Source organism: Vigna angularis, chromosome 1 (assembly GCF_016808095.1).
Source record: "Vigna angularis cultivar LongXiaoDou No.4 chromosome 1, ASM1680809v1, whole genome shotgun sequence".
Taxonomy (NCBI): Eukaryota; Viridiplantae; Streptophyta; class Magnoliopsida; order Fabales; family Fabaceae; genus Vigna; species Vigna angularis.
Genome location: NC_068970.1, coordinates 17580244 through 17594681, shown reverse-complemented (window position 1 = coordinate 17594681; position 14438 = coordinate 17580244). Strand labels below are relative to the sequence as shown.

The 14438-nt window shown below is 29.2% G+C and overlaps 1 protein-coding gene across 1 annotated transcript; it reads left to right on the top strand.

Moving 5' to 3' along the window:
• Positions 1 to 2553: 2553 nt before the first annotated feature.
• Positions 2554 to 5158, top strand: LOC108321299 (U-box domain-containing protein 30). The gene has a single exon (XM_017553041.2). The coding sequence runs from the start codon at positions 3218 to 3220 to the stop codon at positions 4547 to 4549; it is 1332 nt and encodes a 443-aa protein (XP_017408530.1). The 5' UTR covers positions 2554 to 3217; the 3' UTR covers positions 4550 to 5158.
• Positions 5159 to 14438: the final 9280 nt, after the last annotated feature.

Below are 14438 nucleotides of genomic sequence, written 5' to 3'. Positions count from 1 at the left end.
TTTCTTTTTAAGAAATCAACTACCGATGGATTTAAAAGAAAATACATTACTAATGGTCTCTAAAGTACAACAAAATTGTTAAAACCTAACATACAAAATTTGACATTCTTTTCTTTTCATATAGTAAGCTTGCAAGTAAGATCTCTAATAAAGAAGTATTTTTTTAATGGAGTTTGGTCTGCACAACACTCCTACAGGAGACATTCCGACTCTCAAGTCATATATTTTTTATTTATAAAGCATAAAAGAATCAGACCTATTAATTTACCTCTTAATAGTCATTAATGTCACATTAATCACTCATCAATAGCAGTTACCGTATTGATTACGTTTTAATTCTACTCAACTGTTATCGTGCCCAATCAGTTAAGAAGTTCTTTTCCGTTTTCAACTAATCGGTTGCTCTCACCCTACAGCAACAATAATAGTAAAATTATTTGAATCTTTTAGCAAGTTTTATTGATAAGTTTTTTTATGAATGCATTGTCGATAAATAGTTTGTTAATAATTAAAATTATAATTTATTAATGGATATTATGTTGATAATTAATATTTCAGAATCTATCAGAAAAATCAATCAAATAAATTTTGTTCTCCTGACAATTTTTTTTCCATCAATAATTTAACATTTTATTATAGTGATTAATAAATCTTTAAAAATAATTGAGGTTTGAAAAAAAGTGATTATTATCTTAGGAAATGTAAAATTCCTAATTTTAAAGAGTTTTGTGGACCAGTTGGAAGAAAGTGATTATTATCTTAAAAAAATGTAAAATTTTTAATTTTAAAGGATTCGTGAATCATATATAAACATGACAAATGAATCTATTTCACACTAATATTATTAGAATTTATCTCAATTTTGATAGGAAATTTTCATATTAATTATTATAATAATGGATATGAGAATAATGATAACAATATATATGTTGTTTTCCGTATCAGTACCCGTACTTGTTCATATTTTATATTAATAAAATACTTTTAATTTATTAAGTAATCTAAATCACTAATTATTTTAATTTTTCTTTAATCTTTTGTTTCCTAACTTATTTCTGTTAAATTTGATTATTTTTACTCGTTTTATATAATTATTTGATCTTTTTTTAATTATTATTTGATATACTTATTCAATATTTATGCAATTATATTTTATTTTTTGATATTTGACATTAAAAATATTGTGTATATATTAATTTTGAATATTTAATAATATTATATTTTTTTACTTTGATTTTTTTTAATTATTTAATTAATAGTTGTTTATATACTCTTTATATTAGACAATGTCGAATGTTTGAAGAATTTAATAATTGAATCATATATTAATACAAAATTCTCTTAGACTATTATTTTATAAATTGTAGTTTATTAGTGAATAATATGTTGATTTATTTTATTGTGGTTTATTACACATTTGAATTACTCATGAACAAAATATATTAAAAAAATTTAGTAAAAACGAAAAAAATTATGATTACAATTGTTGTGGTATGATACATTTAATGATGGGTACAACAATAATGATAACCAAGCAACCATTTTCAAACAGGTTTTTAGCCATTATTAAAACTCTTTTTAGAGTGGTAACACATTTGCATACAAGTTTGAATGATGAAACAAATCAATATTCTCTCTCTCTTCTCTTGATATCTGATGCAAATGTTAGTAGAAATGTTCATGGCTCAGTCTTTTTTATTACAAAAACCCAAACGAATCAAACATAACATGGAATGAGAATAAATTAGTTTCAATTTTAGTTTAATTAAAATCTCAGTGCATAGTATGTTTAACAGGAATTTATAAAAAAAAATTAATTTAATATAAAATTTAAATAAATGAAATCAATGTTTTACGATTTTCATTATTATAAATTTTTAAAAAATTTACTTATAAAAATGTTAAATAAATAATATGTTCTAGTTTTTTATTTACAATTATTATCATATTTGTATTTCAAGTTTTTTTCTCATATTTAAAAATAAATTATATAATTACGCAGTTTAAAAACTAAAACACAAATATGCTCTTATATTTTGATAAAGATAAATGTATTCTAAATACAATACAATCAACCTATTTGATAGCTTTTCCAAAATAGTCATATCGTACTAATCAATTTTAAATTTATAAGTTTTATTTTTAAATTAAAATTTCAACTAAACCATCGAGATAAAATAAAAAAACAAAAATTTAAAAATATTTTTTTTTGATAATTTTTTATTTTTGTATTTAAACTCTAAAATATTATACACCTTAATTTGAAGATGTTATACTCAATGCTATTTTAATATTATTACTTTATTTTACACTTTTAAAAATTAATAAACAACTAATAAAACAATGTCATATTTAAAATTTATGTTATGGTAACGCAATCAATTAATTAATATATTAATATTCAGAAAAAGAGAACGAATTTGTAAAGTTAAAAAAAATGTGGAAGAAAAAAAGTTATTTGAAAAAAAAAATAAAAAAGTGTAATTAAACCTTAATTTTACCCAAATTAATCTGTTTATTATTTGGTGAGGGGTGATTACAAGAAGTCAAGAATCTGCCCAAAAAAAGAAGAGGTGTTCAGTGGCAGTCCTGGCTGTGTGTAGGATGAGCCTTTCCCTTTGGCAGTGCCAGCCAGTGATGCCTTTTCTTCTTACCACTCTTTCTTCCCCATGCCGGTACGGTCCTTCTTGATTTCTCACTCCCTAACCCTTCTTTCCATTTTCTCCTTCTGCCTCTTCAATTATTTCTCGCTTCCCCAATGCCTCTTTCGACTGTTTCTTAGAACTTTCTACTGCCATTGATTTACTTCTTGTGGTTAGTAGGCTACTGTTCTTCACTGTTTGCTCTTTCATTGGTCTACATTCTTTATTGTTTCGCTGATTTAAGCCCCCCTTTCAAGCTTGATTATGTGCTTATGATGTGAAATATGATGGTAATGATTCTTTTGACCATTGAAAGAGATCAGATAAAGCAGATAGAGAGAGAGAAAAAATACTTATTACAAGAGAGAGAACAGGAACAGAGTGATTTCTACAATAAAGCAAGTTTGTTGCTTGGAAACTGCTCGTGAGAGACTGCCCCGGGAGAGTTTTATTCTTCTTTCACCCTCTTCACGTCTGTAATGTCCACTGAAGGGTGTTTCGTTTTCTCATTTGAGTGATTTGATTTTCTGGTTTTTCTCCAAAGCTGGTTTCTTTTTCTCTGAGGGGTTTCGAAAATGGCAATGTTTCAGCCTACTTGTAAGAGGGATGGGATCGAGGGTCAGATTCTAGATCTGGACACGGCGGTGAAAGATGGGGTTTTGGGCGGCGTGGATTCTGGGGTTGTGGGGACTGGGGTTGGTGAAAAACTGGATCTTGGGAGAATGATTGAAGAGTTAGACTTGTCTGAAGTTCCCTCTGTGTTCATTTGCCCAATTTCCCTTGAGCCAATGCAGGACCCTGTGACTCTTTGCACGGGTCAGACCTACGAGAGGTCCAACATTCTCAAATGGTTCAGTCTGGGACACTTCACTTGCCCCACCACAATGCAAGAGCTCTGGGACGATTCCATCACACCAAACACCACTCTCTACCGTTTGATATCCACCTGGTTTTCTCAGAAGTACCTTGTGATGAAGAAGAGATCAGAAGACGTCCATGGGAGGGTGTCGGAGCTTGTTGAGACTCTCAAGAAGGTGAAGGGGCAAGCTCGTGTTCTTGCCCTCAAGGAGCTCCATCAAGTGGTGGCTGCTCATGCCACTGCCCGCAAGGCATTGGTCGATGGCGATGGAGTGTCCGTGGTGTCGGCGTTGCTTGGTCCTTTTACATCCCATGCGGTTGGCTCCGAGGTCATTGGTGTGCTCGTGAGTTTGAACCTTGATTGTGAGTCCAAGAGGAATCTACTGCAGCCTGCAAGGGTTTCCCTGATGGTGGACATTTTAAATGAGGGTTCAATTGAGACGAAAATCAATTGCACGCGGCTGATTGAGATATTGATTGAAGGGAAGGATTTCAAGTTGGAGATTTTCAGGAGCCATAGTCTTTTGGTTGGATTGATGAGGCTCGTTAAAGACAAGAGGCATTCAAATGGAATCTGCCCTGGATTGAGACTCCTCAGAACAGTGTGTTTGCATTCAGAAGTTAAGAGTTTACTGGTAAGCATTGGGGCTGTTTCTCAATTGGTTGAGTTGTTGTCTGGTTTGGAGCCCGAATGTTTGGAATTGGCTCTTTCTGTCTTGGATGCACTGGCTTCTGTTCCCGAAGGAAGATTAGCTTTGAAGAACTGTTCTAATACGATACACGTTATGGTGAAACTGTTGATGCGGGTCTCAGAAAACTGTACTCAATATGCATTATCAATACTGTGGTCTGTGTGCAAGCTGGCACCTGAGGAGTGCTCTTTGATCGCTGTGGAAGCAGGACTTGCTGCAAAGCTTCTCCTTGTGATCCAAAGCGGTTGCAATCCTATATTGAAACAACAGTCGGCTGAGCTTTTGAAGTTGTGTAGTTTGAATTATTCAGATACAATCTTCATTTCCAAGTGCAAACTTACTAGAACCATTCAATGACCATGAGTATTAACCTGGTTGTATCAACAGTTTGTAAATTTGTAGGGCAAGAGAAGCAGAGACCAGCTACTTCACAGACTACAGAGCGAAAGAACCCCAGAAGTTGGAATGGGGATAGTGGTGCGAAATGCAAATCTCCTGTATATATACCTTTTGTGTTTTGATTCGAACAATTGATATTTGAATGAAGGACATCGACACAACTTGCTTAAGCGGGTTCACTTTTGTGTGTTCCTTCTTGTCCAATGTTTTCTCAATAAGCCCCATCTAGAAGATGCTGAAAATTGTTTATATAACTTTTTGGGGGATATAGGGATGAAAGAAATCATGCTGTTGTTGGATAAAGATTCTATTAGGAGAGGGATCACATTCACAGCTGATGTGGGGGGCTTGTAATTTCAATTGTCATCATTGAGGAGTTGTTTTGCTCCATGGCTTCATTGTATTGTATCTTTTTCCCCTTGGGGTTTAGGCCTCCAATTTTCCGTTTAGAAGAAGAATACTGGGGTTTTTGGTTTTGACATTAAACATGTAGATGGAGAGTCCCTTCGGCTTTCAATTTTCATTTAATCTGTACAATGGAAATAACCATTCTTATTATGCACTGCACCTGCAATATGTTGATATTATTAATTCTTTTATGACAATTATTGTGTGTCCTTTCCAAGTGACGAAACTACATCAGCATCGTTGTTCAGGTATTAAGTTTTAGTGTGAAGGCAGCGAAATGACAGGAGAGGTGAAAAGAAACAGTGAAAGGCGTGGACAGCAGAGAGATAGCAGGTGAAGTATTCATCACATGTGGTTGAGTTTACTACATTTATTGGATGAGTTGACGTTTGAGTGTGGACATATGGATGCATGTATGCTAACTTTCATCCTTTTTGTGCCACAATTTGAGGACAAAGCCCAATGTAAAATTACTTCTCACTGAATCACTGGTTGATTGGAAAAGAAAGAAAAGAAAGGATATAGCTTTCACTGAATAGGAACGTTGAATAGCTGTTTGGCCTTAGTAATACCTCCAAATCGGATAACATCCCACTCTGTTCCAACACTCATGCTGGCGCGTGTATGTAATCATGTGCGTATTTTGTTTTTCTAAATTTAAAATTTGACATAATTCTAACTTTTACTTACTTAGAGTTACTTGGAAATCCATTTTAATCTATACGTTCAGCGGAAGAATGCTTGTGTTTGACTGGTGTCGATGGAGTCTGATCCCTTTGGTTAGAAATTTTGAGCAGAGTAGAGATATGAAAAAATGTGACAGATAATACCTAAAATATTATCAGCTTCCTTCTTTGATAAATGGCGGAGTTTTATTTCCATTACCTTTTTTAATATATATGTTATTGATAAACCTGTCAATTTGGCCTCCTTACACGGTTTGGTCCTAATCCACGTGGGTTGAGGTCAAAAAAATCCATAAAGCCAAAAAGCTTCTCGTAGATAAAGTCCACGGGGCCAAAATATCTTCAAAAGTCCTGTGGGTCAGGGTCAATCCATGGACCTTTTTTTTAGAAAAAATGTTCATTTTGAATACAAGATAAAATATAATTAACTCTTACAAAAATAGTTACTATAAAAAATAAATTGAAATTTTTATAGGACAAGAGTTCTAGAATCAAGAAACAAAAACAAAATGACAATATTTATTGAGTTAGATTCTCTAAGTATATAATTAGAGGATCATTTTATAAATTTGAAATTTAAATATTTAATTTCGCTTTTTTTTAGGTTATAAATTTGAAATTAATTTTCTATCTATAATTATCCAAATTGAAATTTAAGAGAAGATTTTCTCTAATTGAAGCTCTTAATTTAAAAAAAATAAGGCTTTTTTATTTTCTTAGAAAGCTATTGAAAAAGAAATTAAATATAAATGATTTTCTTTTTCATTTTATACCCAACAAATCATGCTCATAACATAAATAATAAGTAAAAAGAAAAAACTCATAAACCTTGTGCAGGCTGCAGTTGTATTCGTCCATAGGATTCAATCTCGTCGTATTACTTACTCAAAATGTTTACATTTTAAATGTCATAAACATAAACATAAACATACATTTATGTTATGTGTTCTAATTGAAAGTTAAAAATAAATTATTTAATGTGTTAGTCAAAGAATTGAAACACTATAACATTTGTCATTCTTTAGTACTTTAGGTCTATTTAAAATTTTCATTTTTTTTATAAATTTTTAAGAAATTAACTTTCTTTTTATAATATACCTTATGGTGATTTTGAGAAAATATTATCAAAGAAAAAAAAAACAAAATAAAACATAAGTTTAATTTACACATAAAATATTAATACTATTTTTGATCCAAAAATTTAGATAATAAATTTTTGAATTATTTTTAATCTTAAATAATTAAAAACAGATTGAGTGATATTTTAGAAGTCGAGAAAACAAAATAGTGATTCTTTTTAAGAACTGTAAAAGCGGTGAAAATATTAAATCAATTTAATATGTTATTATTTCTCTTTGGGGTTATTTTGATATTACTAATTATATATAATTTTTTAATAATTGGTGTCTGCAATATAAGACATAATTGTATTAAAATTGACAACAAAATAAAGCATTTTTATAATATTTTAGTAAAAAAAAATTTGTAATACTATTTAGTTGTATAAAATTAAGTGTGTGGTTTGCAATTATTTTTAATTATTTAAAAAAGTGGTTATTTTGAATATTAAATATTCTATTATACTATAATTAATTAGTTTTATTTAATAATTTGAAATAAGAAATCAATTACATGAATATAAAATTTAGTACTTTTAATAGTTACTATGAGAATATTGAAGTTTAGTTTCCAATTTTTTTTTAGTGGGGCTAAACCCACCTTAACCCTGACCCTAACCCCCTTGAGAGGGGGCTTTGGGGGTTGGAGCTTTTTTTTGGCCCCAATTTGAGGGGCTTCTTAAGAGGGGGCTTTTTTAAGAGTGGGTTAGGGCTAGCCCCGGGGTCATGGGTCAAATTGACAACTCTAGTTATTGAATACAATATATATCATCAAAGTAAAGTCTTAAATCTGATCATTGAAAAATGTTCATCTAAGAGACTGACATGTCCTAATAAGATCATATTCTCTTATCCCTGGCCTAAGATGATTGTCTTCTCTCTAGTTGGGATGTTGAGGGGTTTTTAGTAAAGACAACTCATATGGTAAAAAATTAATGAACAATTTTACCTTGTAAAACAATGCACATTTTTTATACTCATAAACGGTACATCTGTTTTATACTTATTTTATGGGCTTTTTATTTGAGTAGGTATATCTATACTAGATAGTTAGATTGAACTTAACCTAATGTTTAGGGTATTTTAACTTTAGAGATATTTTTTAATGAGAGAAAATGATATCTACATCAGAGGATCAAATATAGGAAAAATGGTAAGAGATCAACAAACAATTTTACTTTGTAAATATTACACTTTTTTTTATACTTATTTTATAGGCTTTTATTTGAGTAGGAGAACACTACATTAGATAGACAAGACTTAGCCTATAATTGTTTAAAATGTCTTACAAATATTATTTACAAATACTAGTGAAGACAGATTTGAGGGTGAAATTACGTTTGTATTCACGTATTTGAAAGTGAAAAATATATGACTTTGCAGGATTGAGTAATTTTTGAATATTTCTTCAACTACGGTAATTTGAGGGTATTATCTATGAAAATACATTTTGACCCTCAACTTTGTTTGTTCACTTGTATGGTTGGTTACTCTTTTGCCCCGATAGAGATTCCCATAGAGTCATGAGCAACATAATGAGATTCCCAACTTGACATGAGTAACCACATAGAGTTTTGTTTTGAAATTTTTTTACCATACCTTGTTTAACAAGTCATTAAATGTAGCGAAACTGATTGATATAAGTTGTTGGAGAGTGTATAAATTTTGAGATGTGGAGAAGTTAAATTCATTTTCTTTTACAATGAGAATCCCAACCTGACATGAGTGATCATATATAGTTTTACTTTGAATTATTTTTACCAGACCTTATTCAGAAAGCCATTAAATGTGGAGAAGTTGGTTGGTATAAGTGGTTGGTGAGTGTATACATTTTGAGACGTGAAGAAGTTAAGTTCATTTTTTTCACTGTGGTGGAGAAAGTGGTGTTTTGAGTTATTCAAGTGAGTTATTTGTGTGTGTGTGTGTGTGGTTCATGCATTCACAGTTTCGTGTTAATTGATAGAAGGTGTGCTGTCAAGCTGCGTTGTTGAGCTGCGTTGTCGACCTGTTAATATTCTCTCTTCCACAACTTCCATGGTGGTGAAGATGGAGATGAACCAAAGCACGTGGTTGAAGATGAAGGAAAGGAATTGATTCCCCTTTAGGTGGAGTCGATTCCACCATGTAGCAAGATGAAAAGTGGAATCAATTTCAAGAAAGCTTATAATTGATTCAAGCAAGGCGTAACCAATTCCAACACATAGGGAACTAATTTTAGGAGCTTGGAATCGATTTTGTGACGTGTTGTAACCCATTCTAAGAGGTTGTAATCGATTCCATGACATTCTAACTCATTCCAATACTTCTTTCTTGTGTTGCATGAGATTTATGGTGGAAGGGCAAGATGAAGTTGGTACTCGTGCACAAGTGAAGCTGGATTCATGTGGTTGTGTTGACATCATTGTGGATCCAAGTTTGTGGATGGTGAAGGAGGTGGAACATGTGGTTCTTAGTTGGTGGAGGTGGTGGGGGTTACTTAGTGGTTCCTATAGGTGAAATTGTTTGTCATTTGACTTTGTTTAATATGTGGTGGTCTTTGTTGGTGTTGGAGCTGTCGTGGTGCTTCATGATAGTGCTACTTCATTTGTATTGCTTTTGATTGTGATTGTGTTTGGAGATGGTGGATACTATGTGGAGGTGCTAGATCTTGGTGCAAGAGTGGTGGTAAATGTATGCATAAACGATGATTGATTTATGTTGGTGAGGTAGTGAGATACCTACGCTTGGCTTAATAATTGTTGTTATTATTTTGACAAACTTATGATATACTTACAAAAATATATTGTATTATTTATTTATTATTATTATTTATTAATTTTAGTATTTTAAATAATTTTTTCAAAATATATGTAACTCATAAATATCATTTTATATTACTTATAAAATTAAAGGCAATTTGATAATCTTCATTTTTTATTTATTACATTTTTTTAATTTATCACCTCAGTTAAATCTCTCACAAACTTTACTTTCAAGTTGAGACTCTATCGCCTTCAAATTTCTTTAAAAACAACAATACATATTTTACTTTTAAATCTACTCAAATTCATTTATTTACTCTCTATCAAATTCATCTTGAAAAATGAATACACCCTTAACCTGAGTATTAATTATAGTTATTATTTTGATGATATTTTTGATGATAATTTTTAGATAGAGATGAGATTGTATATCAAAGGATAATTTATCTTAATACTATCCTATATAAAAAAATAAACTTTATAATTTCATATATAAGATTTGTTAGCACTAAGCATATTGGGATAACCTTGAATAAACCTTACTCCACCTGAAAAAGCATAAAGTATATTTTTACAACTCAAATTAGTCGAAACTAATCTTTGAACTAGGTTATTAAGTCAGTATGTACTATATTCTTTAACACATACTGTTCGTGTGGACTCATTTGAATCTACATAATGTCAAAATGCATGCTTATGATAATCCTAAACGTATATAATAACATAAACAAAAGTATTATTATGTAATAAAGTGAATTGCTATCATAATTTTGGAATTACCATAGAGCATCAAATTAATTAGTGGAATTAATAAACATTCATTAGACTTACTATGTAGCAAAAAACTTATTCTTTGAAACTAACATATGCTATTTTTTTTTCTCAGAGTTAAAAAAGAAGACAAAATGAATATTGAAATTGTAAATTATCAATTAAAAAATGTTATTTTTTTTATTTGGTGAACATTTAATGAAATTAGGCGCAATTAAATATTACCATATTTGTCAAAAGAAATTCAAATTTAAAGATGATCTCTTTCCATTATGATTTTGAGTTAGGTTAGAAATGTTTTTATAATGATTTAAATGTGGATTTAGAACTACTTATATCTCAGTCCACCCAAACTGTCCATTCAAATTTTCGTTATTAATTCTTTATTCAGTATATATTTTTGTATCATGTGAAAATTTAGAATTGATTAACAAAAAGTAATGTTAATACCTGGAAAAATTAAGATTGTGAGAATTGAGAATGATTTTGTGTAGCATTTCAATTTTGTAATTTATTATGCACGATGTATTATATGAACCTTTACTTTTTAATTATTAACTCTTAATTTTCATATATTATATTTGTTAAATATATAAAAATTAAAAAATATTTTAAAATTAACTAATTCAAGATTTAGGTAGGTTAAATCATTCAGTTCGACAAATGTGATGGACTGGATCAAATTAACAATTTTTAAAATAAATGTTAAATAAGTCAAGTCAATTAATCCATTTATAAGATGATGTCACGCGTAGAATCACAACTGAACAACACAACTTTAAGAAAGTTAGAAAAGTTGCCATCCTAATTTATTAAGGAGAATTAAATAAGATTATAAGAATATAATCTTTTAAACCAAATTTAGGTCCAGAGGTTGATTACACGTTAGGAAAATACATGTGATGTAACGTGTATCCTAACTTTAATTAAATGTGCATAATGAGTTTAATTTTAAAAACATTTATTTTACCCTTTATTTAATTATACTAAACTAAATCGTCTGTTAATTATTTACTTGAAAAATATTTATAACATTAGCTATGTCCAAGAAGGATGAACTTTATTCCTTCATTTATAATTGAAAATAAAATTACATAGTTATTTTTGTAATAAATAATCTTTTGGTTTAGATTTTTAAATGTTTTCAAGGTTGTAATGGTTTTAATGTGTATTTTATATATTAAAAATTTTAATTATCAAACATATTCAAAATTCAAAATTCAATATGATAATCAATAATTTTTAAAATTATTTTTGTGAATGAAATTATTTATTATAAAATTTTTTGAGATTTAACATGATGTTTTTTAAAATTATTATATGAATGAAAACTTTAGTTATCAAATAGGCGTGATAATAAGTAATATTTAATGAGTACAATACTTAAAATGATAATAAGTAATATTTTCGTTATTGTTATATATGAATAAAAATTTAGTTACCAAATAAGTGTGATTCTCACTAGGATAATAAATTATATTTAAAATTATCATTGAATAAAAAATTTAATTAGTAAGTAAGTCTAACTTTGAAATAGTTAATGAACTGAAAATAAGTATTATATGAATCTCTTTTTAACTAAATTAAATTTATTTTTTATGTAATCTATTTTTTTTTGCTAATTAATTTATTAGAAACTTATAGAAAGTGTACTCAAGAAAGTTACATTTGTTTTAATATTACATAATTGATGACTATTATTATGTTAAGATTTTAAAAACTTTACAGTCGTTTCTAACTTTCAATCTTAAAAAGTGTTTCTCCTTTTTTTCTTATTATTTATTCTTTTTATAATGAATGTGGATTATGTATGAAAAAGACCTTTCGACTCAAGCTAATCATATTAAATAGGTAACTAATAAGAATGTACCTAAAATACTTTGATAATTATGCTATTTATAATATTATTTATATGTTTATAGATCTTATCTGGATTGGAATAGACTTGGAATTAGTGACTCATTTATCTTATTTAAACAAGTGTTTGATATTTTTTGATAATGATTACATAGTAGTCAGTACATAATTAGTTTTGATAGACTAACACGTAGTAACGGTTTGACTATCTAATTGTAGAGTCAGATACCATACAAATTGGACATGTTTAGGTACAGACATATTAGATTATAATACGTGTTGTATTGTCCAAAAAAGAGACTAATACTAATATGGTCAAAGAGCACTCAACCATATATAGTACATAATCCATATTGGTTGACTTTCTCTTTTTATTTTTATACTCATGTTATACACTCAATAAAATAAAACGTATCACTTATATTTTGCAAAACTGAAAGTGCATAAGTCTAAAACATTAGAAATTTAGTATACATATTATATTATATAAAAGTTTAATTTTTGCATGAATATTATTTAAATTTGTTCTTATGACAAAAATTTCCATTGGATATAATTAAGATATAGATACGAATAATATTTGATTTTTTAAATTAAATTGGATATGAGACATATTGAGTATGTATGCATCCATATTTATAGTTCATTATACTAATATCTCATATCATATTTATACTTAGACTAATGTTAAAATGACATATATTTACATTATAAAAAAGTAATATAATCATAAAAAAATAAAATTTTGTATTTTTAAAAAGAAAATAAAAAATAAAAAATAAATATTAAATGAATATAAAAAAATTGTATGTATTAAAATATCATCGTTACATTTATTTAAAGAAAGAATTAAACAACCTTGCACCACATTCATTGCCAAAGAAGTAAAAACTATGTTTAAAGAAGTTACTCCCCTTGAAGACACTACACCCTATCACAGGCTTCTAAGACGATTGCTTTATCTCACTAACACAAGATCGGACATCGGGTCCTAAGTCAATTTGTGCGTGCTCCTACGGAAGAACATCTCAAGGCCTCGCCATATCATCCGCTACATCAAAGCTGCTCCAGGACAAGGACTTTTCTTCCCAAGCGATTCCAACTTACAATTGAATGGTTTTTTCGACAACCGGATTTTGCGTTTTTCTTGGGACATCCTTAATAAGTTGGAAATAAATAAAAAAACAAACTGCAGTTTCTAGATCCTCCTGGGAAGCAGAAGACAGGGCCCTTGCAGCTCTCACTTGTGAAATCCAATAGTTAAGATACCTGATGGAAGATCTGAAAATCGCACCACAAAAATCTGCTGTCATATATTGTGACAGTCAATCGGCACGACATATTGCTCTGAATCCAACCTTTCATAAACGAACAAGCATATGAAATTGATTGTCACGTCGAACGGAAAAAGCTTCAGACGAAACTTTTCCAGCTTCTTCTGAATTCTTCGTTCATGTAGGGGCAGATGTTTTCATGAAAGCCCTCGAATGTGGCGTCTTCAAAAATGCTATTTCCAATCTCGAATCAATGGATATATATTCCTTAGCTTTAGGGGTTATTGGGATTCTTCTCTGTTTGCTTTTGTTTTACTGTTATTAGTTAGGATAATGTTAACAACTTTTTTAACAACTTTTGACATGGTTACTGTTTATTGGTGTGGATATTTAAAATCAACCAATCACACAAATTATTAAAAAAAAATTGTTAAAAAAATATCTTTTTATTATCTTAAATTAGTTTTCTGCCTGTTATCTGTTTAAATAAAAGAAAAAAATTTTAACAATTTTTTATAACAATATTTTTATAAGAAAGTACGTATAATAATTTATGTTTTATCCGTTTTAAATATACAAATCAATAAAATAATAATATATAATATATTATATTGTTAAATAGTAAGACATAATATATTATATTGTTAAAAAGGTTATTAAAAAAAAAAGTTGTTAACGTATCGTATTTCATGCATAAATACACAAATATAGGTACATTCAGAGTTAATGCATGAAGACTTTTGCCGTTTATCATTTATATTCTTTTGATGCAAAAAGTATTTTTTCGAGTTCTCAGTTTTTGAGTAAAAGCTGTTTTCTTTATTCTCTTCCCGGTTCTCCACCAGGTGTAAAATCATGATCTCAGAAAACCAATATGGTAACCGAGCGGGTTAAATCTCTGCTTCTGCTGTACTTGCTCATCCCTGTTTTCTTCAATCTTTTTTCTTGTTCTTGGCTTTTCTTGATGGAGATAGGTAACAACAACGTTGCGA